This window comes from Petaurus breviceps, unplaced genomic scaffold, assembly GCF_028583685.1.
Source record: "Petaurus breviceps papuanus isolate PSGF00001 unplaced genomic scaffold, PetGlider_PUasm1.0 379, whole genome shotgun sequence".
Classification (NCBI taxonomy): Eukaryota; Metazoa; Chordata; class Mammalia; order Diprotodontia; family Petauridae; genus Petaurus; species Petaurus breviceps.
This window is the reverse complement of record NW_027186303.1, coordinates 1,338,337-1,366,266: the sequence shown is the minus strand read 5'-3', so window position 1 is coordinate 1,366,266 and position 27,930 is coordinate 1,338,337. Positions and strand designations below refer to the sequence as shown.

Sequence of the window (27,930 nt, the reverse complement as noted above, 5' to 3'; positions counted from 1 at the left end):
AGGAAACTGAGGCAAAGAGGGTCAAGTGACTTACCCAGGGTCACATATCGACTAAGTGCTGGAGGTTAGATTTGAACCAAGGAAGATGAGTCTTCCTGAGTCCAGGCGTGCTGCTCTATGCACTGTGGCACCACCTAGTGGTAAGGGAGATGCGAAACCAGGAAGAAAAACGAACATTTCAACTACACATTAAAAAGAAAAAATTGTATTCTGTGCACCCAGAAGGAACCTAATCTCAACCACAGGATCAAAGATTTAGAGATGATGGCAAGGGAACTTCAAAGTCATCTAAATTCAATCCCTTAATTTTACTGAGGCTCAGGGAGAAGCACTGACTTGCCCAGGGTTACAAACGTAGCAAACAACAATGCCAGAGTTTTAACCAAGATTCCCTGACTCTAGACCCAGCACTATTATCACCACATGCTAATAATGTAATTCACGTTATATAATAAAGTAAGTCACATTACAAGCAAGATGATAATTTTGAAAGGAAAAACAGCTCCCCCCTCCTTGACTATATAACCAGTCACTGGCTGATAATCACCCCCCCACACACACACACACACACACACAGATATTTAGCCTTTTCAGAGGGTGGAGGCTCTCAGACACACACTCAGCCTGAGGACACACAAGGGAGGCAGTACGGTCCAATCATTCAAACACTTTAACCTATGAATAGTCATTTGTCTTTACTAAGCAGTCATTGGGCAGGGAGAACTATTAGAAACCTGCAGCAGAGAGATAAATCTCTGCTCCTTACTACATTACTCCCTGGTTATCATGCCTCAACCCTGCCTTATCCTCCCCCAAGCTAGACTAGAAGGAAGTATGAGGAGCTCGGAGCTTCATTCTTTGTGGTTGTGTTCATCCTTCATTTTTGGAAGAGGACCAAAGCCATCACAAGGGTGATGTCCTGACACGTATGGATTGGATTTAAGTGAGGTAGAACTGCAGAAAGTTGTAAGCCTCAGTATCTCTGCCAGGGATGGCTCTCTGGAGAGGGAGGTGAAAACATTTGGAAGCTATAAAAATAAAATAAACAAAGGAAAATGTGCCCTGATAGGTTCACCAGGTGTGGAAGAAGACAGTTGCCAACTGTTTAAATAACTCTAATTAGCACTGAGACAGTGCCTGAGTATCAGGAAACCTCAAAAAATGAGGCGTGTAACTGGCAGCCAGGCTGGTTACCAAATAAGCGGGAAGTGGGAAAAAGATACGTCACACAGGAAGAAATCCAAACAATGGACATAGCTGGGGCGTTCAATGGCTAGGGAGCATACCTGCGTTCTGAGCAGCCCTTCCATGCCTAAAAGTCACCCTCTTGCTGCATGTCACTTCCAAACAGTTCCCCAACTTCCTGGATGCGTCAACTAGACAGATGCCTGAAATCTCAAGAAAGAATGATATCCAACTCAAGGGACATGGGGCTGACACATGAATGATGTCATCAAGAGCTGTGGCATTTACAGAATTTCAGTTCATGAGCCTCTAGCCCTTGTCCCTTTTCCGGGATCAGCATTTAATAAATGCTTTCTCCACATATTTATTATAGAAATGAACTGAAGAATCAAAATCAATCAATCAATATTTATTTATTTATTAAGCACCTACTATGGGCCAGGCGTTTGCCCTAGGTGTTGGATTTGATAGGCAAGAAAGGACAAAATTCTGGATTCTCTCTCCCTTTCTTTTTTAATGTGCTTATTATTTTGTATGTAACTTCCAAAAGGATGTAAGCTCCCAGAGGACAGGGATTTTTAATTTAGTTTTTGTATCCTTAGCATCTAAAACAGTGCAAAGTTTAGCTGGGCTATCTAGTCAACATATGCTTGCTGCTTGATTTCTACTGTTGCTGAGTTGTTGCAGTCGTGTCCGACTCTTTGCAACCCCATTTAGAGTTTTCTTGGCAGAGATATTGGACTGGTTTGCCATTTCCTTCTCTATCCCATTTTACAGACAAGGAAACTGAGGCAAACAGGGTTAAGTGACTTGCCTAGAGTCACACAGCTAGGAAGTGTCTGAGTCTAGATTTTAACTCAGGTCTTCCTGACTCTAGGCTTGATGCTCTAATCACTGCACCACTCAGCTCCCCAATTATAACGAAACAGTTCAAATTCAGTCTCAGACACTTACTAGCTGTGTAATCCTGGGCAAGTCACTTCACCCTGTTTGCCTCAGTTTCCTCATCTGTAAAATGAGATGAAGAAAGAAATGGCAAACCACTCCAGGATCTTTGTCAAGCAAACACCAAATGAGGTAATGGAAAATTGGACATGATTGAAACTACTGAATAATACAACAGACACTTAGCTCACTCGGTAAGGAACCAGGGGAAGGATATACAGGGTGTCCAAAAGCCTTGGTGTAGTTTTAAGACTTTTCAGATACCCTATATTTGGAAATAAAAGTAACATTAAAAACAAAAACTGGAAATACTGTTAATAGCCACTATTCTTCAGTTACAAGGAAATTTAAGAATACCTCAAAGGTCCGAGCTGCATCCATTGACTCGGGGCATTTATATTAGGCAAAAGAAAGATAGTATGATGAGAATTTTATTTCAAAATAAAATTATAAAATCTCCTTGTAATTATTTATATTTAAAGTAGCCTGTGCACAGATTGGAGAAATTACAGTAAAATATAACAAAACTGCATCAATCGATGTTTCTGGTCCTTGTGGCAGCAGAGATCTCCCTCCCTTCCCCCCAAGTCTGGCCATTACTTTTCTGTACTTTCTCATATATACTATGATATTTTTGAAAAGTTGTATCATTACTTACTATTTCATGCATAAAATAGTTAAAATTACTCAAGATTCTAAGTATCTGATGGCAAAATTCTATAGGCTCCCCTACATTGAGATGCCTCAGGGAGAAAAAGAAAAACACCACCACTTAAATCTCCACTTTGGGTTTCTTCAAGACTCTTGCTCTCATAATGACCCACACTCTTGGCAGCATTTCCCCAAACAAGTCAGGTAATTCATCACCACATGCTAGACAGTCACAAGTACTAACAAGCTCCAGCCTTCCCGTGGCTTCCATCCAAGGAGCCAGCCCATCAATGGTTTGCCCTGTGATCTTATTTAAGACCACACCAATACTGGGATAAAACACTGTGGCAGAACATTCTGATTCAGCCCAGGAAAGGCGTCTGCACCTGAACCAGAGACAGGTGGACGATCTTGGACAGAAGGAAACACCCAGCAGGCAACCCTAAATCTCAAGCTGCAGCAGCAGCAAGAGCATCTGCAGAAGTAGAGTGGAAATACTACGGCACCAGGACTCAGAAGAACACAGGTTCAAGCCCTGATTGCCACTAACTAGCTCAGTGACCCCTAGCCCTCAATTTCCTCCTCTCAAAAAAAAAAGGGTTGAGTCAGAAAATAAGAGTAATGGTTGGCATTTATATAGAGCTTTAAGATTTGCATTTGATTTGACAGAGGGTCATCAAGGTCCCCTCCAGCTCTCAATCTATTATTCTAAAAGCAAAGCATTAGTCTAAATCACCTTTTTTGCCTCAGAAACACTTTAAGAAATCAAGGACTCCCTAAAAACTTTTGTTTATGTGGGGATCTATTGAGATTTACCATATTAGAAATTAAAAGACCTTAGCATTGTTGTGAAGATAGCTTTGACCTTGCAAACCCCCTCTCAGGGTCTTGGGGACCCTCAGCAGTCCCCAGATCACCCTTTGTGAACCAAGACTCAGGGGTAGGGTACCTGTGGCCTCCAGGCCACATGTGGTCTTCTAGGTTCTCAGGTGCAGCCTTTTGACCAAATCCAAGTTTTATAGAACAAATCTTTTTATGAAGATTTTTCTTATAGACTGTATGCTGCCTGAGGGCAGAATTCATTCTGAAGTATGGATTCAGCCAAAGGGCTGCACTTGAGGACCTAGAGGGCCACATGTGGCCTGGAGGCCACAGGTTCCCACCTGTGTCACTAGGCAATCTCTAAGGTCCTTTCATGCTCTGCCAAGTTTTGAATCTATGACAAATTTAACCAGAAAAACACCTGACATTTACCAATTAATATAAGAGAACAGCATCGTGCCACAGAAGAGAAGGATGGATTTAGAGTCAGAAGACCTGAATGCAAAATGCAGCTCTGCAAGTGACTGCCTGCATGGTCTTGAATGAATCAATGCATCTCCCTGGGCCTCAATTTCCTCATCTGTAAAATGGGGTGAAAGGAGTAAATGGACATCTGAGGTTCTTTCCAGCTTTAGATCTATGATTTTAAAACAGGTGGCCTCCCTGGGCCTCAGTTTCCTCAACTGTAAAATGGGGGGAGGGGGGAAGAGTAGATGAGATAGGCCTTTGAGTCTCTTTGCCTCTCTGGGACCGTTTCCTCATCTTTAAAAGGAGAGAGTTGGACAAGATAGACTCTAAGGTGCCTCAGAACTCTGGACCTGGGATCTCATCATTATAAGTCACTGCTGTTCTGAACCTCATCTGTAAAATGGGGTGATACATATAGACACATTATAGTTTGATCTATAACACAGAAGAGATCAGGTATATAAATCTCCCTGTAAAGCTTAAAAGTACTAAATACACATCATTGTCATTATCATTATTTTTATTTTAGGCTCTCAGATATCTGAATGACAGAGCTTGTAACCATGACTAGATACTATTGCAGCCTAAGTATAGTATAAAAGCAAGAAGGTTCTGTCCAGTAACCTAGTCCATGAGAGACATGGGTGGGGGCCTGGGAGGCATAATATCACTTCCCCATAATCATCCAGCTACTAACAGGCAGGGGTGAAATTTGAATGCAGGACTTCTCACCTCCAAACTCAGCATTCTATTATACCAGTGTGTTAGGAGCTGCAGGCGCAACAGACGTGGAAATTTGTTTTAGAAGCTGTAAGTACCAAGTCAGTTTCTAAATTGTAAGAAAACCCAAATGTTCATTTTGTTGCCTTAAAAAGTTCTCTAAAATCTATTCCAGTAATGTTGACACAGTAAACCCTTCTGCATTCTATCAAAAAAAAAAAAAAAACTTTCAATTATCTTCCCCAAAACGGTGAACTGCAATTCCAAATTGATTGTTAACTCCTAGAGAGGGTCGCCACAGAGTAACCCCATAAGGAAGGTATGGTCAGATAGAATTTGCCCATAGAAACAATATAATAAATGTCATTTGGTTCCCAGGCTAGCCCAAGGAAACCTTTTATGTAACAACAGCATTCTTCGGGTGATACCTGTTCCCACACCCACAGTGGCCCCAGCAGCTGGAGAGTAATATTTACCTACCTAATAACACCCTACCTACCTCCTGGGGCTGGTCTGAGGAATAAAATAAGATAACAAGAAAATAACTTTGAAATTGTAAACCACTCTCTAAATGGAATTTATTATTCCTACATCAGTAATGATCCTCTTTGTGCTACATGTTACAGGTTAGTTCCCATCAGCTTAAAGGATGTAACTATTTAATTCTAAAAAGAATTCTCAAAACAAAAATTCAACTTCACTGGGTACAATCTTAAATGAAGTTACTTGGCTATAATTGATTTTAGTCAAAAAGTCAAGAAATTCTCAATTTAATTTGAAGACTATCTATGGCAAAAAGATAGTGCTGCACTCCAAAAATGAATAAAATGAAAATTCTATCATCAATTCACTAGCTTAACATGTATGTACAAAGTATCTCTATGACAGCCATCATGCTAAGTGCCAGAAAGAAAAAGACAAAGACAAAAAATGGAACAATCAGAGGTGGCTAGGTGGCACAGTGAATAGAACACCGGCCCTGGAGTCAGGAGGACCCGAATTCAAATCCGACCTCGGACACTTAACACAAAAACTAGCCATGTGACCTTGGGCAAGTCACTTAACCCCAACTGCCCTACCTTGCCCCCTCCAAAAAAAAAAATGGAATAATCCCTGACTTCAAGGCAGTTACATGCCATGAGAGGAGAAACCATGTACAAGTCAATCAAACAAAGAGCGTAAGAAGTGCCTACTATGTGCAGACTGAGTGTGGCTGGATGTTGGGGCTCACTAGACAAATGAGGCAGCCCCTGCCCTCAGGGAGCATACAGTCTATAAGGAAAGACAACATATACATATTATCAATCAGTACTAGGGAGACAACGAAAAAGAAATTAGTCCCTGCCCTCAAGGAGCTTATATTCTTTCTATTGTGGCAAAACACATACACAGGTGGCTGTTAATTTCAACAGGAAAAGAACATTAACCAAGAAGAAAAACCCTTTGTGAACGTGTGTGGCATTCAGTTCTGTTCCATGCTAGCACTATATTTCAAAAGGTCAGGAGAATTATAAAACAAAGCTAATGATTCATAAATAATTTGAATTGGGAGGGACCCCAGGGGCAATGGAGTTCAGTGCTCCGCTTTGACCTCCCCATTCCACTCCCCTACAGGTGATATGACTTTGGCCACACCTTTTAATGTTTAGATAGAACTGATGATTACATCTCCAGTAAGTCCTAGTGGGAGGGGGGGAAGGGGTAGAGGAAACACCTATTATAACAGTAATTATGAGCCTGGCCCATTGCCTACATACTTAATAAATGACTGATAATTGATTGATTGTTTGTATCTCAAGGAAAATGTAACCATGCCAGCCTCCACAGCTGGTGGATAACAATGGGAGGGTGGGAAGGGGAAGATCTGAGATTTTAGTCTATATAAAAAGTCCCAGTGTGGAATCTCCATCCACTGGAGCAGACCGGCCACTCCCTGATAACTTCTACTCTTAGAAAAGAAGATACCTGGGGGACACTAAGAGTTTAATGGGTTAATGGTAAGTTACCAAGTTTATCATAGTGCTTCAAATTTTGCAAAGGGTTCTCTATCAATTCTTTTCTCACTGGATCCTCAGAACAATTAACTCATTTTGAAGAAGGATGGTTTTATGTTTTGTCTTTGCATCTCCAGCCCAAGGCAGACAGTAGGTACTTGATAAATGCTTATAAATGCTTACTAACTAATTGTTCCCACACACACATCCTGTTTTCAACTCGTTCATGTGTGGTCTTTCACCTTTAGAATGTAAGTTCCTGGGGCGGCCAGGTAGCACAGCAAGTAAGAGCCCCGGCTCCAGTGTTGAGAAGACCTGGAGATCCAATCCTGGGCTCAGACACTTAGCACCCACCCAGAAACACCTGGCCGTGTCACCTTGAGCAAGTTACTTAACCCCAATTGCTTAAAAAAAAAAAAAGAATGTAAGTTCCTTGAGGACAGGGACTGTCTTTTCATTTGCATCTGTTTTATGAGCTTAGTACAGTGTCTGGCATATAAGAACTGCTTATTGGTTAATTGATAAGGCAAGTAATAATATTAGCTAGCATTTACATATCGCTTAATGTGTTCCAGGTAGTGTGCTACGCGCTTTAAAACGATCTCCCTTGATAGTCACAACTCTGGGAGGTAGGCGCTTCTTATCCCTATCTTGTGAAGAGACTGAGGCAGATGGAAGTTAAGTGCCTTGCTCAGGGTCACACAGCTGGCCACACAGTATCAAATATAAGATCTGAATCCAGGGGTGGCTAGGTGGCACAGTGAATAGAGCATCAGCCCTGGAGTCAGGAGGACCTGGGTTCAAATTTGACCTCAGACACTTAACACACACACACAAAAAAACTAGCCATGTGACCTTGAGCAAGTCACTTAACCCCAACTTCCCTACCTTCTTCCCTCCCCCCAAAAAAAAGCAAAAAAAAAAAAAAAGATCTGAATCCTTCAAACTTTCAAAAAGCCACCTGGATCTAACAAATGCCACATCAGAAAAGCTTGGGAAAGATAAGCCAACATTCCTGCATCTATTTTCCCCTGGCTTAGAGAACACAGGCCAGAAATAATACTAATTTGCTTTGAAAAAGCCTTTCATCTAAAGATCTCAAAACTCCTTAGGAAATCAATTAATCCTGGCTACATCCTTATAAAGTATTAGTAATCCCATTTTACAGGGGATTCTCAGGAGACCAGCTGCCTACTTATCTAGCCCAAAGCTACTGAACCAGCCAGGACGAGTCTGGATTCCAAACCTGAATTCTGGCCCCAATGCAGCCCAGGTTTTTGGTTCCTGTCTATGGTGGCCCTAACATGCATGAGAATCATAGTGAAGGAAATCTTAAAAAGAAGGGGGGGAATCCCCTTGGAATCAGTAGACTTGCATGGTAGGGGGATGGGGACAACAGAAATCTCCCCTTCTCATTCTCATCCCCACAAAAAAAAACAAGGGGACTGTCAGTTCTAGCTGGCAGGATCCTCCAACATCCTCCAGGCACAACTGGAGTGTTAGACTTGGAACCAAGAGATGAAGGTTCAAATCCTGCTTCAGACATAGGGACCTTTCATGGCCTCAGTTCCCTCATCAATAAGATGGGAACAATGACAGCCCCCTCAGAGGCTCAGCTCAGGGACCACAGTCTTCTCCAGGTATCCCAGAGGTCAGTCATCCAGCACAGTCCTCTCTAGGTGAAGAAACAGACTCAGAACAGGCCTAAGGTCGCTCATATAGTAAGTGGGAAAGAGCCAGCATTCATACCCCATCACAGATTTAAAGCTGGAAAGGTCCTTTTTTTGTTGTTGAGCCGTTTTTCAGTCACATCTGACCCTTCATGACCACATTTGGGATTTTCTTGGCAAAGATCCTAGAGAGATTTGCCATTTCCTTCCCCAGCCCATTTAACAGATGAGGAAACTGAGGCAAACAGGGTGAAGTGACTTGCCCAGGGTCACACAGGTAATAAAAATAATAGCATTGATATAGTACTTTACAGGTGTTGAGAATTTTCTTAAGAGTTAAAAGTAGTCAGTGAAGAGCTGACATGGGGACATCTAGGTGTCACAGTGGATAGAGCAGGGGCCCTGGAGTCATGAGGACCTGAGTTCAAATCCAGCCTCAGACACTTACTAGCTGTATGACCCTGGGCAAGTCACTTAAGCTCCAAAACAAACAAAAAATGAGTGTGTGTGTGTGTGTGTGTGTGTGTGTGAGACAGACAGACGATAGAATACGGTGGGGGGTCAGGGAGGAAGGGAAGAGACAGAGAGATCTCTCCAGTTAAGGCACACGTGTCTATCACCTAACTGATGTGATGTCTCACACTCTTGAGTGAATAAACTGCATTTTGTTTACCTGTCTGTCTGCCTGTCTCCTATGCTGGCTTATCTGGGCAGTAGCTAGTTAAGGACCCTGGAAATTCTCACAACACAGTTTAGGAAAATGTTTTACATATATTTTCTCATTTGAGCTTTACAGCCTTTTGAGGTAGGATACAATAATCATCATCCCCATTTTATAGATGGGGAAACTGAGGCCAAGAGAGCTGACTTGTTCAGGGTCACAAAGTTCGAAAGAATCTAAAGCCAGATTCAAACTTGGGGCCTTCCTGACTCCAGGTTCAGAGCTCAACCACAATATCATCAAGGGAGACAGGATCTGACCTGGGTTCCATGACTCAGTTTCAGAGCTGTTTTTACTATACCACACTGCTCTCCTTGGTCTTGTGACTCCAAGTTCAGAACTCCCACTACATCACAGGACTGAATCTTACTCTATAGACAAGATTTCCAAAAGACAGTGACTCAGGCCAGTATAAAAAGCAGGAAATAGTCTCTCTCCCTGCTTTTTTTTTAACCTGTCACTTGGAATCCATGACCAGAGAAGCCAAATTAAGGCATTGTCAGGTTTACTAATGGGCCATGTGACCTTTGATCACTTAAAGAATGGATCGCCATTCCTGAGAATCTTATAATCATTCTCTGGCTCCATCACCCAGACCATAAACGCCTACCGCCACATTTTTATCTCTTGATCAATAGGCTTCTTAATTGACAAGGGAAAAAAAGTAACAAGAGGGCCACCTTCCAAAAGAGATGAAAAGATTAAAATGGCTTTTTAAATAAGAACATTATGCTATTTTGTAATGCGGGCATCCTCACCTAACATACAGTAAGGAGGGAGGCCAAGGAGCTCAATGGGGAGGAAAGGATTTGCAATGAGAGCACTTGGGTCTGATCCCTCCCCCTCTGCCAAGTACTAGCTGGAAGACCTTGGCAAAGTCACTGTGCCTAAGTGAGTTTCCGTTTTCTCCTCTGTAAAATGAGGGGACTGGATTAGATATCGCCTGAGGTGCCCTCCAGTCTTCAATCTCCAATCACAGTTTATTATTTGCAAGGTGTTGTGTGGAGGGTAAAAGGAAAAAGGATCAATCAACCAATAAGCATCTGATGACAGATAAAAAACACAACTGCCTACCCTCCAGAAGTGTATACTCTTCAGGAGGGGGAATGCAGCATAGACGAGTAAATACAATATAGAGGGAGGAGGGGGAAAAGCAATGCCCACTAGGGAAGGGGAGGAGGGGGCAGCTCTGGAACCGAGCCTTGGAGGATCCCATATTTGGGAACATACTAAGTATGAGGACGCTCAGGAGGTGGAAGAAGAGGTCACTGAGTCCAGGAGCAAGCAGGTGAAGTGACTGGTCCAAGGTCACACGGCGGACAAGAATTGAACCCTAGTCCTCAGACTCCAAATCAAAGACTCTTTCCATGACTTTTCTTTTTTTAATCTCCTTTCCAGCTTCAATCACAGTATCTCCATTCTGTGTGGAAGCTTCATTCCACAAAGATAGAGAGTGGGTATAGTCTTGGTGAGTTCCTATATCCAGGTTTGATGGAGAGATGGAAGGCTGAATAATTGGGGAGGGGGAAGTCGGGGTGAGCAGGGCTAAGAATGATCCTCAACAGGGTGGGAAATTACTTGGACCAATGTGTAAACTGGTAGCATAAGCCTGGTCACATTTTTTTTTCCTGGAAACTCAAGGCCTGGGCTGCCTACTTCCACAAAACAAAAAAACAAAAAAATATAGATCCAAATTTTTCTCTAACCAAAAGCCCCCACCGATGAGAAAGTATGTGTGTCAAAGTGGTCTGACTGAAGTGTGCTTGGGTCCTTACTGCCTGACATGTATCCTTTGATCCAGTGACACCGGCTTCCTAGGTGTTCTGTGACCTGGACTCCATCTTCTCTGCTCCAGGCATTCTGACTGTCCCCATGCCTAGAATGATCTCCCTTCTCCACTCCTACCACTGACCTCTCTGGCCTCCTTCAGTTCCAACCAAAATCCCACCTTCTAGGGAGGCCTTCCCCAGCCCCTCTTAATTCTAATGCCTAAAATTGGAGAAATTAAGGGTCGTGCACTGTAAAGGTCAGCTAATTATTTCCTATTTATCCTGTATACAGCTTGTTTTGTATATATGTGTTTGTATGTTGTCTCTCCCATTAGATTGTAAGCTCCCTGAGGGCAGGCACCTTTTTTTTTTGCATGCCCCAATACTTCACACAGTGCTTGGCACATAGTAGGCATTTAATAAACAGCTTTAGAGATGACTGAGGCCAACAATTTCATTTTACAGGTGAGGAATTTGGCTCTGAGTCACAGAGCTCTCTAAAGCTCCTTTCAAATAAACGAATGAATGAGTGAATGAGTAAATAAAATAAAATAAAGCTCCTTCCAGGTTTCAAATCTCTGATCCAACAATTCTCTCCATTCAGACCTACAGCTCTGTCTTCTGTTAAACCTTAGCCTTTCCATTATACTCCAGCCAACCTAATTAGCAATCCACTTTACACTTCCTTTAAGAAATGGCTTCAGAACCAAGAAAGCTTGTGTTCCAGTCTTACCTTTAATGCCTACTGCCTTATGTAACGCTGGGCTGGGTGCTGCACCTAAGTCTTCCCCTAGCAATTCAGAAAATATAAATTCTAGAGAAGGTACCAACCTATATTAGTAAAAAGAGTACTCACTATCGGTGAAATCACATGTCCAGTCACTATCCCTTTATCTATATTATTTTCTTAAAGCCCACTTCCTAAAAAAAAAAAAAATTCTGAACTACCACTCATTCCTCAATTACAACCAAAAAGTAGCCTGCAGAGCCAGAGGCCTTTACAATTCACTAACAATGCCCTTGTAAAGCTAGGTGGTGTGGTGGATAGAAAGCCTGAGGTCAGAAGACAGGAGTTCAAATCTAGCCTCAGACATTTACTAGACATGTGACCCTGGACAAGTCACTTCACCCAGTTTGCCTCAGTTTCCTCTTCTGTCAAATTTGCTGGAGAAGGAAATGCCAAACCACTCCAGTATCTCTGCCTAGAAAATCCCAAATAAGATCATGAAGAGTCAGATTGACTGAAACAATGAGTGGACAACAAAAGGTTCCTTCCAGCTCTGGGATGCTCCTATGTATATGACCATGGGCAAGTTTCTTTAACTCTCTGAGCCTCAGTTTACTCATCTGTAAAATGAGCAGTTAGACTAAAAAAGGACTGAATAACAACAAAATCGATTCCTTAATCTCCCCAATTTTATTTCTCCTTTGATTTTTTTTTGGAGAAAGAGGGAAGGGATTCAAATTTTTGACTGTAAAATTATTAGCTCTCTAATGTACTCTTTTTATTTGAATATAACAAAAGTAAAAACTACCCCAAGCGTGGAAGGGAAAAAAGCCTTTTCACTGGGGTTTAAAGAATCAGTGGGAGAATCAGTCTGCTAGCATTTACTAAGTGCTTATTACATGCTAAGCTATTACTGTGCTAAGGGAGAACAAGTTCTACTAGAAACATTACTGGCTTTCAGGTCAGAAGACTCAGGTTCCAATTCCTGCTTCCATACCTTGAGGGTGATCTGTGGCCTGTCTCAGGCTTCCAGATCTGCCAAAGGAAACCAGGTGACCTAGGTCCAGCTCCCTCTTTCAGCTCTAAATTCTATGACCTGTGATCCCAGGAGTTTAAATGGCACAGATAACCCTGGTTCCCACACTCTTAACTCAATGTGACTTTTCATTGATGCTCTGAATCAAACAGGAAATGAATGGAACCCTAGGCAGATCAAAAGCATGTATTGACTCCATACACAAACATTTATGATCAAGCTGGGAATTATTATTATATTAATCAGAGGATTAGAAATTTTATAGGAGAGGAAAGTGAGGTCCAGAAGTTAAATGATTTGTCTGAGGCAGGAGTCAAGCCCAGGCCTTCTGGAGTTGAGCCCTAACACTATTCTACTACCTTAAGGTGCCTCAAAAGGGAGGGGAAAATCCATTCCTTCAACAAACTTGTGTTGGTGGTGAAAAGTGGTAAGATAAATAAAAAGGTTTAAGAAGAGAAAGGATGGCTGATTTAGAGCTGGCAGGGGACAGAGAAGTCAGATAGCCCTCCAGGCCTTCTTATTTTACAAAATCAGGAAATTAAAGCACAGCTGTTCATCCTTCATTCAAGAAGAGGATCCCCAAAGGTTAAGAGACTGCCCAGGGTCACACACAGAGATGGGATTCATGCCCCAAATCAGCTCGGTTTCCAAGGTACCACATACTTCCTGTCCCTTAAAACAGTTACAAGAATAACATCGTTAATAGAGAATACATACAAATTTTTAGATAACAGACAGTAAGGGCTCAGGGGGAAAAGATTATGATGTTCAACAATTTAAATCAATAATTGTCTATTATGCAGTCAGTCAGACAAAGAGAATCTATTTTGCCATTTCAATGCAAGGTACTGTGCTAAGCAACAGGGACAGAAGAGAAGCCCCACTTACTAGATCCTAAATACATAACATTATATAAGCACAGTAAGGAAGCAGGCCCTGCCCTCTGGCAGTTACATTCTACTGGAATATAAACTCAATTTATCAGTTCATAGACTTAAGAGCAGGAAGAGACCTCAGAGGTCATCTAGTCCAAACCATTTTACAGATGAGAAAACTAAGGCACATAGAAGGAAGTAACTTGTAAAGAGGGTTCATACGCTCAAAGACTTTGACAGAAGGAAGTAACTTGTAAAGGGAGTCATATTTATAGACTTAGAGCAGGAAGGAACCGCAGAGTTCAACTCCCTCATTTTACAGATGAGGAAACAGAGAAATTAAAACACCTGTTTTAAGATTACACGAGCAGTAATCCTTCACAGTAGGATTTGAATCCAAGTCCTCTGACTACAATGTACCACACTCCCTTCTTTCTTGTCCTATGTTACACTTTTGATTCTTAGGGTCACTAAAAACCTTTCTATCCCCTCCTGTAGGATCCAGGACAGAGGTGAGAAGGACTTCAGAGTTCATTTAGCTCAGTAGTTCTCAACCTGAGGTATATGAGCAGATAAATAGATAATAATTAGTTTCATTTATAAGTCTATACATTTTATTTTATGTATTTTTTTTATTTTCCTGAGGTGTCCATGATCAACAAACAAAAAAAAGGAAAAAGGAAAAAAAAACCTCCTAATCTCATTCAGTCCTCTCATTTTACAGATCTTACAGACAGCTGAGCTGAGGCCCAGAAAACTTGAGTAACTTGTCCCAGCATAGACAGTAATTTACTGAAGTGGTATTTTGAACATGACCCCCTGACTCCAAAGCCAGGGTTTTCCATGCCTGCCTTAACTCTTTCCTAACTCATCTACTGGCTGCTTCTGAGTTCTTAACCACATTCCTTTGCTCTGGGTCTCTAAAAAAGTAAAAGTGTTTCTTTCAATTTGTGTTTTTTTTCCCTTTTTCTAAACCCAAAGGGCTTAGACTGCAAAATGAGACGTGTAGCTGGTAGAGCTAAGAGGTTTAACAGAAGAGTCTTCAGGCATTTAAACAAAGATCAGCCCCTCTAGCAGAGGGGCTCCTCTGGGTAGTTAAAAGGTGTGAGGTTACTTCTACCCTTACAGAACTAGGGGCACCTGGTTTCTCTTTAGAGCAGTTCTGCTTGGTAGAACTCTGAGCCACCATCTTCAAGATTTAGTTAAAGACCAAGAGCCCTTAGTAAACATTAAATGCCAGCACCAACCCGTCCCACCCCAGCCCCCTACCTCTACCCGACCCCTCCTCTGAGCTATAGGAAATGGGCGACCACAATCCTGGGGAAATCTAAACCTGAAATTAAAAGCTGGATACTACAAGGGAGCCAAAAAACCCAGGAGTTTGTTCTTTAGATCCAGAAATGGGGGAGGGGCACAGAGTCCTGGCCAGAGGAGGCGGGAAAAGATTTAAGGCCAAGCTTCCTACTAGATCTCCTGCTGCTCCTTTTCGCTCACCAGGCACACCAGCATCCCCATCCCAGCATCTCTTCCCCTGCCCTGACGCCCTACTTACCTCTCTTTCCACAGATGGGGGACAGTTATCTGCCATGACCCCAGGAAGGATATTTCTTCCTCCTCGGCTACCACCAGCTCCCTCCCGACAGGCTCCTGGCTACCGAGGGGCCTGATGGGAAACTGATTTCTTCAAAGAGCTTTGCACTTTTCCCCTATCATCCCGCTCAGCTCAGAGAGGCCGGTCCCTCCCCCACCACCCAGGGCCTTTGGACTAGTATTTTTAACAATTTTTTTAAAAAAGAAATTAAGAAAACTAACCGTCCTTAGCTTTAACAGGCTGGTTTTAGACCACTGAGGGTATAATTATGTAAACAAATCCATGTTTCCTGATTTTCATTTCCAATGCTTTCTTTATATTACCCCCACCCCTCAACCACTGCTGAATTAAACTCGAAGTTCACATTTATGCAGCAGAGGAAATTACTATATTTAGCAGCAGGCCATAGGGGAAAAAAATAAGCTTATTTTTTATAAAAATGAAAACCTTCTTACAGTTTCATTTCATAAGAGGGAAGGAAGCTCAGGAGCCCAATGAGCTGTCTGACACAATTTTAAGGCACATATTTTTTGCTACAAGCATCAAAAGAACCTGTCCCGGTAGACGTCTAAAGGGAGCTTTGTTTCTTGAATGAAATTCACTGTGTGACCCAGGTGAACCGAACGAGAGGGCAGGGCTGAATTGGCTGGGTTTAGGTAGCCAGGGAACCTTCTCAGGTTTCCTACCTTCAGCTGCTCATAGTCTCCCATGGTTCCTTGTTCCCAAGTCAGGAGGGCTGTTTCTGGGTAAAGTTAATTCTCCGTCAGTTCCTTGGAGTCTCTGACCACCCTGTAGCACACAAAATTAGGGGAGCCCAAAGTCTGTGGCTCTTTCCTTTAAGAAGACAGCAGCAGTCTGGGAATGCCAATAACCAGGGGGAGGGGCTTGGGTAGGTTGTGACTCTCCTTCCCTCCCCAGTGTGGGTGACCATCCTTAATTTAACCCAGGGATTTGTAATGCGGCATTGCCTAAAGCTATCAGATACCAGGCGGCAAGTAAACGTGAATCTCAACCTTTGTGCCAAAAACTTGCTTAACTTTTCCCCCTGAGAAAACCCACTAGATCAGGATTTCTGAGTATGAGAATGGACACAGTTAAACAATAAATGAAGTGTCAGAAGACAGTACGGATACCAGAGTTTTGACAGACTGAAACCATCCAAAGTTTTAACTTAAGAAGAAATTAATTTTCCTTTCTAGGTTCCACCTCATCCCTCAAACACAATTCAAGAAAGTCTAGAATAAGAAACTGGAGTCTTCACTACTAAAGTTTTCCACAAATAGAAAAGAGGTAGAACTTTGGACTTTGCAGCAAAAGCAGAAATCTGATTAAATGAATGGTTAGGTGTTCCTTTGAAAAGTCACACCCTATGTTAAATAAAGAATTTTTTATACCTTCAGGGCACTTCCATCTCAGGAACTTTTTGTTATTATTATTATTAATAGTATTTACATAGTGATTAAGCACTTTCTTTTCAAGCGGCATTAACCCCCATTCTACTGATGAGAAAATTGAGGCTCCGACAATTATGCAATAGCCCTAAATGCCTTAAAATAGAATATCCCAGATTTAGAGCTGGAAGGAACATTGAAGGTCATCCAGTCCAAACCCCTATTTTTACAGATGTGGAAACCAAGGCTCAGAATGGTGGTGAGGCAATTCACTGGGGGGGGGGGGGGCCGGGAAAAGAACAGGTCTCGGATAGGAAGGGTCTCCAGCTCCAATCTCAGCTTCCATAATCCTCCACCATTCTTCCTTCTTTCAGGTGGGAATGAAAATGCAAAACTGTTCTTTTCATAAACAGCTAGATCATTGCACAGAGGGGTTCTGTTATAAGACCAAAGTTGTCCGGCCAGGTCCTTTACTACTTTGAAAGAGACAAGAGCTAAATAATCCTGTTTTACAGATGGGTAAACTTCAACAAGGCCATACCATTGTGATTCAAAGCAAACGACAAATTGTTCTAAGGAATAACTTAAAATCAAGGTCACCAAACACAGAGTCTACACTCTAGGGTAGTCATAGCTGGGATTTGTCATTAGCCAGTATGCATGACAATATAATAGCTGATATTTATATAAAGTTTAAAAACCCCTTGATCTCACTTAATCTCCTCAACAACCCTAAGGAGGCAATGTTATTACCCCATTTTACAGAGGAGGAAAAACAAAACCCGGAGTCACACAGCGCCAAAATTCAAACCCAGCTCTTTCTGGATTTCAAGATCACCGTTTCAATCCACTATGCCTCCCATTTCCAACACAGGCTTTATAGTCATGGGAAAAGGGGCGGTCTTCACCCACAGACACACTCCCAAAAGAAGGGAGTAGACATCATCCGCCTGTCTGTCCAAGTCTCACCCTCCACACTGTACCATATGGCACATCCTTCGCTCAAACAGGCCGGCAACGCTCTTTCTGAACAGCGGCCAAAGCCCCCCATAAGCTAAGAGCATCCCACCCTTCCTGGCAAGGCCAGTCGTCCCTGACTCCCCCTCCCCTCCTACCTAATCCAGCCTAGATTTATGCTTAGCCTTGAATCGGTTTCAAGCAACCCACCCAAGACCAAGTTAGGAGTCACAATTCAGATGTCCAGAGCACAGCAATGCTCAGAGAGGGCGAAGGCTGAGGTCTTACAATCTTACATGGGTGGAATCGGTCTCTTCATCCAAGGTCCTGGGCTTCCTCCCTCCCCAGGCCGGTCTAACAGCAGCGAGGTTCCCCCGGTTACTTTAAGCGGCCAGAAGCCACTCCCTCCTTTTCCCCAAGAAAACTGGGCAGAAGGCCAGTGTCAGAATGACAAAGCAAAAAATTTAGCTTTCTCATACACAAAGCAGGCTGATCACTTAAGCAAAGTGAAATCTCGCTGGTCTCTGGAAGCTGGAGAAATCTTCCCCTTGAGCTGCCCCTGGCCTCTTCCACACACTTAGCCCCCAAAAGCCCTCTCCCCAAAGTAGGGGAGAGGGGAGAACGGCTTCCTGGGACACGGGAAAAACACAAACCAGGTCTTTCCATAAACAGAGCTAGATCATGCCCTTAGGCAGTGTTCTCCAGTAATTCCCTAACTCGAGACAGTCTTTTCTGGCAATTTGGGGTTCCCCCTAGGTGAAAGGGATGGGGAATGACGGAAGAGAAGGGAAGAGGAATATAAACTGCCCACCTCATCCCAACACCTTACTTCCCTTCCCTTCCCCCCTGAAGCTTGATTCCTAATACTAAGGGTGGGAGGAGGGTGGGAAGCCAACTCAAGACTTGGGGAGATAAGGGGGACAGGAAGAGAGATAAAAGCCGGAAACATGAGCCATTGGGAAGGGGAAATTTCTCATTCTGGAATGTGCCCAGCCCTGAGGACAAAGGATGGTGAGCCATTTAAATCTGAAGCCTGGCACCAGCTGGCAAAGTTAGGCACCTACCGAAAGTGATAAGGATTGAAGACCACAGAAGAATTTTTAAAAGAAGAAAAATAACAGGTATCCCCGGAGGGCTCTGGGTAAGCTACAACACGCTGCCCCAGATGCTTCAGGAATAAGAACTGTTCGCTATTTAATCATTCTTTGATTTCACATATATAATTGGAGAGCATATTGCTTGCCTTCTTGAGGGGCAGTGGATAGACAGGAAGAAGGAGAGAATCTGGAACTCCAAATTTTTTTAAATAAGTGTTAAAATATTTTAAAATGTAACTGGGAAATATTTAACAGAATAACTTTTTTTTAATTTTTTTTAAAGATGTCCTTAGGTTTAATTAGTACCATAAATGACATCACTGAGAAAGAGATGGGTGGCTGGTGTAAGAGAGTGAAGGATTCTGGATCTCAGAATTTAAAATGGCAGGTGACCCAAAGGGCAATGGCCCAATGAAAGAGGGTTTTGGAAACTAAGGACTTGGGTTCAAATCTTGCCTTTCACACTTACTAGCTGTATGACCTTGGTCAAGTCACTTTAACCTGTGTGGGCCTCAGTTTCCACATCTGTAAAATGGGGAGAAAAGAGAGAGGAAGGGGTTAACCTAATTAAGCCTCTGCAGTCCCTGTCTACCTCTAGGAGTAAAAATACAGAATACTGCCATATGGGGCTTGGGAATAACAATTATTCACAATTATATATAGCATTTTCAGGTATATTGTATATAAGGATGGCCATGAAGGACCAGTAAAGGAATTGAAAAAAAAAAACACAAACATTGAGTTTTTGACTATGTGCCAAGAGAAAGACTGAGACAGTCCCTGCTCTCAAGGAATTCACATTCTTAAGTGGTAGAAATAACACAGAAACCTGTCCCACACCATATAAAAATTTACTCAAGAGCCAAAGAATCTCCACTGTCTTTAAATGCTTGGCAACATGGGAGTCCTCCTCAGTCAGCCTACTGTGAATCTTCTAAATGCAGTTTAATCTGGAACCTGACTTAGTTTACTTTATTTGACAAAGCATAGGTGGGGAACTTGTGGCCTCACTGCGCTTGAGGCCTCAAGGCTGCAGGCTCCCCACCCTGGATGCATGAGATTATGACTGTTCAATTCTTATGACACTGAATAGATAGATATAGGATTATGGGTCCATCTTTTACTTAACTTTCACTTCCTAAGTGGAGTGTACAGGACTGCAATGTGTAAAAATTATGTCTCTGTCACTCTGACAATTTATTTTTTTTCTCTAAGAAGCCTTGTTAGAATCCTAATGATGGTTCAGGTTTTCTCTGAGGCCTGAACATAATAATAAAACCCAGGTTTTTACCTCCATAATTTCTATGTCATGGTAAATATATATTTGCAGCAGTTACCCACCATGAGAATTCAAGAGAGGAGATAGTTCTCTCATAACAATACCAAGAGAATTCTAGCAGAATTATAAGATGCATCCAGGATTCTGGGTAGATCCTTCAAAAATAACTGATGGGAGGGGGGTGAACAAGGATTATACTAGGAAAAAAAGGTGTGGATAGGGTGCCATCTGCACTGACAGTCATGCCAATTAGATCACAAATCTGCCAAATGCATTAAAAGATGATAATGGTTAACATACTGCCACAGCTCTCTAAAGGTTTCAAAGCACTTTGCAAAACTTAAGAGACAGCATGTAGGAATAGTGGGTGGAGAATGGCCTGAGAGTCAGAAAACCCTGGGTTCAAATCCTGCCCCAAATGCTGACTACTGTATCCCCTTCTTTCCATTCCTCACATATCACAGACATCTCCCACCTTGGTGTCTTTGGACATCAGCCCCTCAGGTAAGTACAGCCCCTCACGGCCTTCCCGTCGGGGAATTCCTCTTTTCCCAAATAAACAAACTCTGCCACTTAATGTCTGGGCAACTTTGGACAATCCACCTCATTTCCCTGGACTGTGGTTTATATATCTGTGTAAAGTAGGGGTTTAGACTTAGGTAGCTTTTCAAATCCTTCCAGTTCTGGATCTATCTGCCAGCCCTGCATCTCCTCCTTTGCAAATTCCCAAAGAGCTGTGTTCCCTCTCCAGAATCTAGTGATCATTAAACCTCCAAAACTTATGTGTCAGATATTTTTAATTAAATTATATCATATTTCTTATATAAATATATGATAATATAATCATATTAATATAGTATTGCTATATTAATAATAAAATTGACATAAAATTATATAACATAAAATTATAAAATAATGTTATATAAATATATTATAAACAATGTAAATGTAATATAATAAATATATTTATACAATCTATATTGTATTTATTATATTATATCAGATATTCTACATATAGTATAATATATGCTATATTATATATAGTTTAACATATTATATATAGTATATTATATACTACATAGTATAATACATACTATATAGTATATAATAACTATATAATTATGCTGTAATTTATATTATATAGTATATACTATATGTTATTATATTATGTTATTGTGTTATATTATACTATATATTCTATTCTATTACATTACATTATATTTTATCATATTACATTATATCTCCATTTCTCCCTTTCCACTATTTCCTTTCCTTTCAAATATTCCCAAATCTCCTCCACTACAAAACCCTTGAGTGACCCTCCTGGATCACTATATTCTCTGTGTGTCTTGGGGAGAAAAAAGGAAGCTGTAACTGGTGCAAGTCTAAATTCAACAAGAAAGTAACCAGATTGCCCAGCTTATGTCCCCTTCTGAAATACTTTTTTCTTCTGTGTATTTTTTTGTTTTTGTTTTTGAAAACAATGGGGTTAAGTAACTTGCCCAGGGTCACACAGCTATTCAGTATCTGGTACTATTTGAACTCAGAACCTCCTGCTTTCAGGGTTAGTGCTATATTCACTGTGCCACCTAGCTGCTCCTCTTCTGTGTATTTTTAATATAGAGCTCACAGCTATCAACCACTGTGGATTCTAGGGGACAAAATCCCCTCCAAAAACTCTCACTGACTTCTCCCTTACCTTCACCTCCCAGCTTCCCTGGTTTCCTTCAAGTCCCAGCTAAAATCCTGCAAAATTTTACAAGAATCTTTCCCTCTTCCCCCTGTTAATTATCTCCAATTATTCTGAATATAGCTAATTTGTTTCCAGAATGGTTGCAAATTATTCCTCCAATTTATCCCATATAGATCTTGTTTTCACAAAGTTGTTGACATATCATCTCCTCCATTTGACTGTGAGTCCTTATTTTTCATTCATCTGCCTTTCTTTGTAGGTCTAGCCCGTAGTACAATGCCTGGCAAATAGAAGGTGCCTAATAAATGCCTAATGCTTGATTTGACTTGGCCTGACCATAGGGAAATTATTTGGGGTGAGCCTGGGGCTCCTAATCTGAACCAAAGCCTCTGACTCTAGAGCTCCTTCTACCACTATGACAACATCCTCACCTTCCCAAAACCCCCATAACCCTCTGTGACAAAAGAGAAAGATTAGGGAATTGGTACAGGGGTCCCAGAGAGTCACACCCAAGTGAAATGATCCCACAACAAAAATGAAGCCCTTCTCAGAATTGTGTGTTTAGATGCAGGAAATAAAATATAGAAGATTGCATGGGAAACCAATTATATTGAAATAGTTATTAAAATATTTTTAAAAACAAGTTCATAGGGGGCGGCTAGGTGGCGCAGTAAATAGAGCACCGGCCCTGGAGTCTGGAGGACCCAAGTTCAAATCCAGCCTCAGACACTTAACACAAAACTAGATGTGTGACCTTGGACAAGTCACTTAACCCCAACTGCCCTACTTTCCCTCCACCAAAAAAGCAAAAAAAAAAAGTTCACGATCCCCAAGTTAAGAATCCCTACTGTCTACATTTTCATGTTGTGTGTGTGTGATCTCCTCTTTGACTATAAACCTTGTTAAGACTGACTCATCTAGAACCATATTTCTCTGAGCACCAAGCACACTATTTTATGCACAAGTAATTTTTAAAAAGTTATCAGTGTCTTTTGTTTTCACATTGCCTTCCTTTCTGACTCCATCTCTTCTGCAACCCAGCCCCCTATACACTCACACACAGATACACACACCCCTATCAAGCCATCCCTTATAACAGAGAATAAAAAAGAGAGAGAGACACTTCAGTAAAATTAACCAACTCATCAGCCAAGTCTGACGTTGTATGCTATTATCCGCACCCACAACCCCCACCTCTGGAAAGAAGGGCGCAAGGTATATTTTCTCAACTCTTCTTTGGGGCCACTGACTTCGTCCTTAAAACTACACAGTGTTCAGTTTAAGTCTCTTTGGATTTTCTGTTTGTAATGGTATAATTGATTATTGTTATTACTGTAGTACTGTTAGTATTAGTCACATAATTGGTATTTGAAAATAATAATAGCTAATATTTAAATAATCTTCAAGATTTGCAAAGTCCTGGGCAGCAAAGTGACACAGTGGATAGTGTACCTGCCCAGGACTCAGAAGGACCTGAGTTCAAATTTGACCTCAGACACAAGCTGTGTGACCCTGGACAAGTCATTAACCCTGATTGCCTCTTCAAAATAATAAAAGATTTGCTAAGTACTGTACTCATGTTGTCTCATTAGACCTTCATAACGACACTGGGATGGAGGTGCTATTTTTACCCCCATTTCACAGATGAGGAAACTCAGACAGACAGGTGCTAAGTAACCTGCCCAGGGTTGCACTGCTAGTAAATGTTTTAAGACCACGTCTGAACTCAGATCTTCCTAACTTCAGGTCCGGGGCTCTCTGTGCTGTAACACCTAACTGCTCCTCAGTTTAATAAATTTAATAAATCAACAAACTAGTAGTTTATGACTGACACACACTAGTATCTCCCTCTGACCCTTAGTCACTGTTTGACCATAGACAGGTCACTTAATCTCACTGTGCTTTATTTTCCACGTCTGTAAAAGGGGGCTATGATACCCACCCTCCTAAGTCTGCTCTAAGCCTCAAAGGAGATAATGTAACTTAAACTTTAACATGTTGCTGGGGTTTTTCCTCCAGTGCCCAGAACACTACTTTGCCCAAAATATGGGTTTCATAAACACTTGTGAACTGAAGGATTGTAATTGCCCGTTATTAACTCTGACTCTGCCTTTCCCTGACACATCCAGAACCCAAAAGGAGTAGCAGGGGAGAGAAGACAGAAATGCATTTTTCAAAGAATGAACCATGTTCCTTTTGGCAGGATTTCACCTCTTCGTGTCTCCATTCGTTTTAATTCTCTTAATTGCCTTGGAATGACTAGAAGATCTGTTGGCTCCCACAATCCAAAAAGGGCCGCAGGAACTCGCCCGGCTGCAGAGGGCCTCTTAAATGTCCAACACCTCCCTTTACCGGCCCCAGAGCATTTTGGAGGGGATTAATTAATGCTGGTGAATTCTCTGAGATCCCAAAGATTAAAGTTCCCCTTGTGTTGCTGTTCTTATTACCATCCAAATTCTCCTCCCATTTTGGAAGGCTCTAAGATGTTCAGGCATCCGTGCACCAAGGACAGTCAGTCTGGTGAAGCCCAGGGACCCCTTCTGAGACCCTTGTTCTAAAAGGTGTCAAATTAAATACAGAGGATTACAAAAAGAAACCAATTGTAGTGAAACACAGTTATTCAAATATTTTCTAAGACAAGCACTTATCTCATTAGATCTTTACAATCTCCCTGATTAAACCCATTTTACAGATGAGGAAATGGGGTGAGGGAGAAGTGACTTGACCACAGTTAATCAATAAATATTTATTAAGCCCATACGTGGTGCCAGGCTGTGCAGAGCACTGGGCCACCTAAGTGGGTGTGAGACCAGATTTGACAGCAGGGATGCCCCATTCTATCTGTCCCCTATACTCCATCCTCAATCATAAACGACCCACTCCTGGTACACCAAACCGAACGTGTCCAAAATTGAAATCATCATTCCTCTTAAACCCACTCTGCCTCCCAACATTCTTATTTCATTTTTAAAAAAAATATATTTTAATGTTTTATTTCTCTTATGTATTCCCATAAATTCTCTCCCTCCTTCCCTTCCAAAAAAGCCATCCTTTAGAACAAAAGAAAAAAAAAGAGGAATAACCACAAAAACTAACCAGCACTTTGAAAAGGTCTGACTTTCTAGGCAGTGTTCTATACTCAATCCCTTTCCCCCATTCTCTTAGAAGAAGCAGGGGAAGGTGGGTGACCTCTCTTTTGGGGGCCAAGTTTGCTTATTATCATTTCACAGCATTAGCATCTCAAGGAGAGGGGAGAGGAGGGAAGGAGGAAAAGAATTTGGAACTCAAACTTTTTTTTTTTAAGTTTTAAAAAATTGTTTAACAAGTAATTGGAGAAAAATAAATTATATATTAAAAAGTAATTTCACAGCATTCAGTTTTGAGTGTTCTGGTCCTGCTTCTGTCATCAGTTCATATAAGTCTTCCTATGGTTCTCTGTATTCCACATTTTCATTATTTCTTATGGCAAATGCATTCAAAGACCATCATTTGTTCAGCTCTTGCCTCCCAACTTCCTTATTTCAACCAATGAATTAGCATGTGTTAAACTCCAACTATGGCCCAAGCACTGTGTACTACATGCCAGGGATATGAAATATGAGCTCACAATTTAACGGGGGAGATGACAAACAAATGCCACAAACTATATACAGGATAAGTAGGAAATGATTAACAGAGGGAAGACACTGGAATTGGCTGAGAAAGTCTTCTCCATCCTTATCATTCAAGTTCAAAGCTTCAGTATCCTCTTTGCCTTTTCGCTCTCATCCCACCACAATCAGCTGCCAAGTTCTGTCCCTCCACATCTCTCCTGACTGTCCCCTTTTCTCTACACCCACAGTCCCTCCCCTCACTCAGGCCCCTCATCTTCCCTTGGCTTGTTCAATAACTTAACTAGCCTCTCTGCCAAGATTCTCTCCTCTCTACCATCCATAAGAATGCTGCCCAAGGAATAGGTCACGTACCACAGACCTTCTCCCCAGGACTTCCTAATTTCCAGTTGTTACCTCTCTCTCTCTCTCTCTCTCTCTCTCTCTCCCTCCCCCCCCTCCCTCCTCTCTTCCTCTCTCTCCTCTCTCCCTCCTTCTCTCTCTCCTATCTTTCTTCTCTGTCCCTCCCTCCCTCCTCTCTTCTCTCCTCTTTCTCACTCTCCTCTCTCTCCCTCCTTATCACTCCTTTCTCTCTCTCTCCCTCCCTCCTCTCTCATCTTTCTTTCTCACTCTCCTCCCTCTCCCTCATCACTCCTTTCTTTTTCTCTCTCCTTTCTCTCCCCCTTTCTTCTCTCCTTCCTTCTCTCTCTCCTCTCTCTCTCTCTCTCTCTCTCTCTCTCTCCCTCTTTTTTCATATACTCCTAGAGGATTCTGGAAGATAGATCACTCAGTGGACCATTGGTCTACAGCTAGAAGGGTTCTCAATCTGACCATCTGGCCCCTCATTTTACAGAGGAGGAAACTGAGGCCCAGGAAAGCAAAGGGCCGTCTGCAGTGTTTAATCTGTTCCAGCTTGCACAAGTTCACAGACTCACAGCTCTAGACCAGGGAGCTAGGTGGTCCACTGGACTCAGACCCTGGGCAAGTCACTTCACCTTTGTCTGCTTCGGCTTCTTCACCTGTAGATGGGGATCATAACAGCATCCACTTCCTAGGGCTGTTGTGAAGATTGAATGAGACACAGGTAAATGCCAGCCATCAACCCAGCCCCCCATTTCACAGAGGCTCATGAAGGTGATGGGCCCTGTATAGTATTCCATCTGCTTCAGGTCATACAGGCTGAAGAGCTTGAAGGCGTGTCAGAGATGACCCTGTTTGATTCCCTCATTCTAGAGGTGAAAAGCCACCCCCTGCAGAGGTTAAGTAACTGCTCAGGAGAACACAGGGCAGACAGTACAAGCTAGAAGGGGCTGTTTCCTCCAATGCCCTCAATTCTACAGAAGAGAAACTGAGGCCCAGGAACTGGCCCAAGGTCATGAATGACAGATTCAAGATTTGAGACCAGGTCCTGTCTGTTTCCTCTTCGGTCCCACTACTCCCTATTATTGATTATGTTTGTGGTGCCGTGCACAGAGCACCAGGCTTGGACTCAAAAGGACCTGAGTTCAAATGTGGCCTCAGACACTCACTAGCTGTGTGACCCTGGGCAAGTCACTTAACCCTGTTTGCCTCAGTTTCCTCATTTACAAAATGAGCTGGAGAAGGAAATGGTAAACTACTCCAGTATCTCTGCCAAGAAAATCCCACATAGGGTCATGAAGAGTCAAACAGAACTGAAAGGACTGAACAACAGCATTTCATATCTTCCCCTCCCCAAGGGAAATCCTTCAGAGGTAGAGGCTAGTTAATCTCTTTCTGTCCCTCTATCTCCAGCCTCTTTTGCAGGGCCTCCCACATAGGGCACATTTAATAAACATCTGCTGAATTAATTAAAAGGTTCTGTAGATAATTGGTAGGGGAGCCATTGTCCATGATGCATGGATGGGGCTTATGAGTAAAAGCCTGAAGACAAAGATGTGGGGGGTGCATTACGGATGAATGGACCAGAGTGATGGAGAATGAGCAGGAGATGGGCCCAATCAGCCTTGAACACCAACCCACGCACCCTGCAGTTCTCCCCCACTGCAATAGGGAACCTCTGGAGAGTTCTGAGAAAAGGAATGACGTGATGGAAGTAGTGGGAAAGGAAAACACCTGGGCTCAGCAGCAGCCTGAATTGGAGGGAGGGAGGATTAAGCCAGAGACTTTATTAGAACAGCCTGTGTTGTTGCCATGAGGATGGCTGGGTCAGATGTCAGATCTGAAGGAAGACTCACTTATCTGGAGCCAGGGAGGGAAAAAAGCAGAAGAGTCTAAGATGTCCAGGCTAGGTAAGTGAGTGAATGGGTAAGACAACCCCACCACAATACTAGCAAACATCTGTATAGCATTTTGAGGTCTGCAAAGAGCTTGACCTATATTTATGGCCTACCAATAACCCTGTGAGGAAGGTGCTGTTATTATTATTCTTATCTTATAGAAGAAGAAATTGAGGCTGAAAAAGGTTAAGTGATTTGCCCAGGGTCACACAGCTAGTTAAGCACTCAAGGCACAATTCAAACTCAGATCTTCCTGACTCAAGAGCCTAGCTTTCTATCCACCTGGCCCTCTAGCTGCCTCAAGGTAAGAACAGGTTCCTCTATTCTCTTTAGAACTGATTAATCCCTTCCTGAGTCTTCTTTTTACCCAGTGCCTGAGGAACCACTGACTTCACACACTTGGCTGACCTTGCCAAACATCTTAGTTGCTGGGCTAGTATTAATGGAATACAAACCACCATACCCAGAATGAAAATGAAAAAAATGCTCAA

At 42.2% G+C, this 27,930-nt stretch overlaps 1 protein-coding gene across 8 annotated transcripts in view; it reads right to left on the bottom strand.

The window, feature by feature from the left end:
* Window positions 1–27,930, bottom strand: part of TXNRD1 (thioredoxin reductase 1) — a 164,689-nt gene that overhangs the window by 45,736 nt on the left and 91,023 nt on the right. The window contains exons 1-2 of one of the 8 annotated variants that reach the window (XM_069099379.1): window positions 17,819–18,192; window positions 15,861–15,963 (exon numbers count right to left, since the gene is read on the bottom strand). The exons of 2 other annotated variants lie outside the window; for them this stretch is intronic. In XM_069099379.1, the coding sequence (XP_068955480.1) occupies window positions 15,861–15,884 (24 nt within the window). In that variant the 5' untranslated portion in view covers window positions 15,885–15,963; window positions 17,819–18,192. Of the gene's footprint in view, window positions 1–15,135; window positions 15,253–15,860; window positions 16,074–17,732; window positions 18,194–27,930 lie in introns of those variants that run through there. 5 more of the 8 variants (XM_069099381.1, XM_069099382.1, XM_069099380.1 and 2 more) reach the window with 5 other exon arrangements.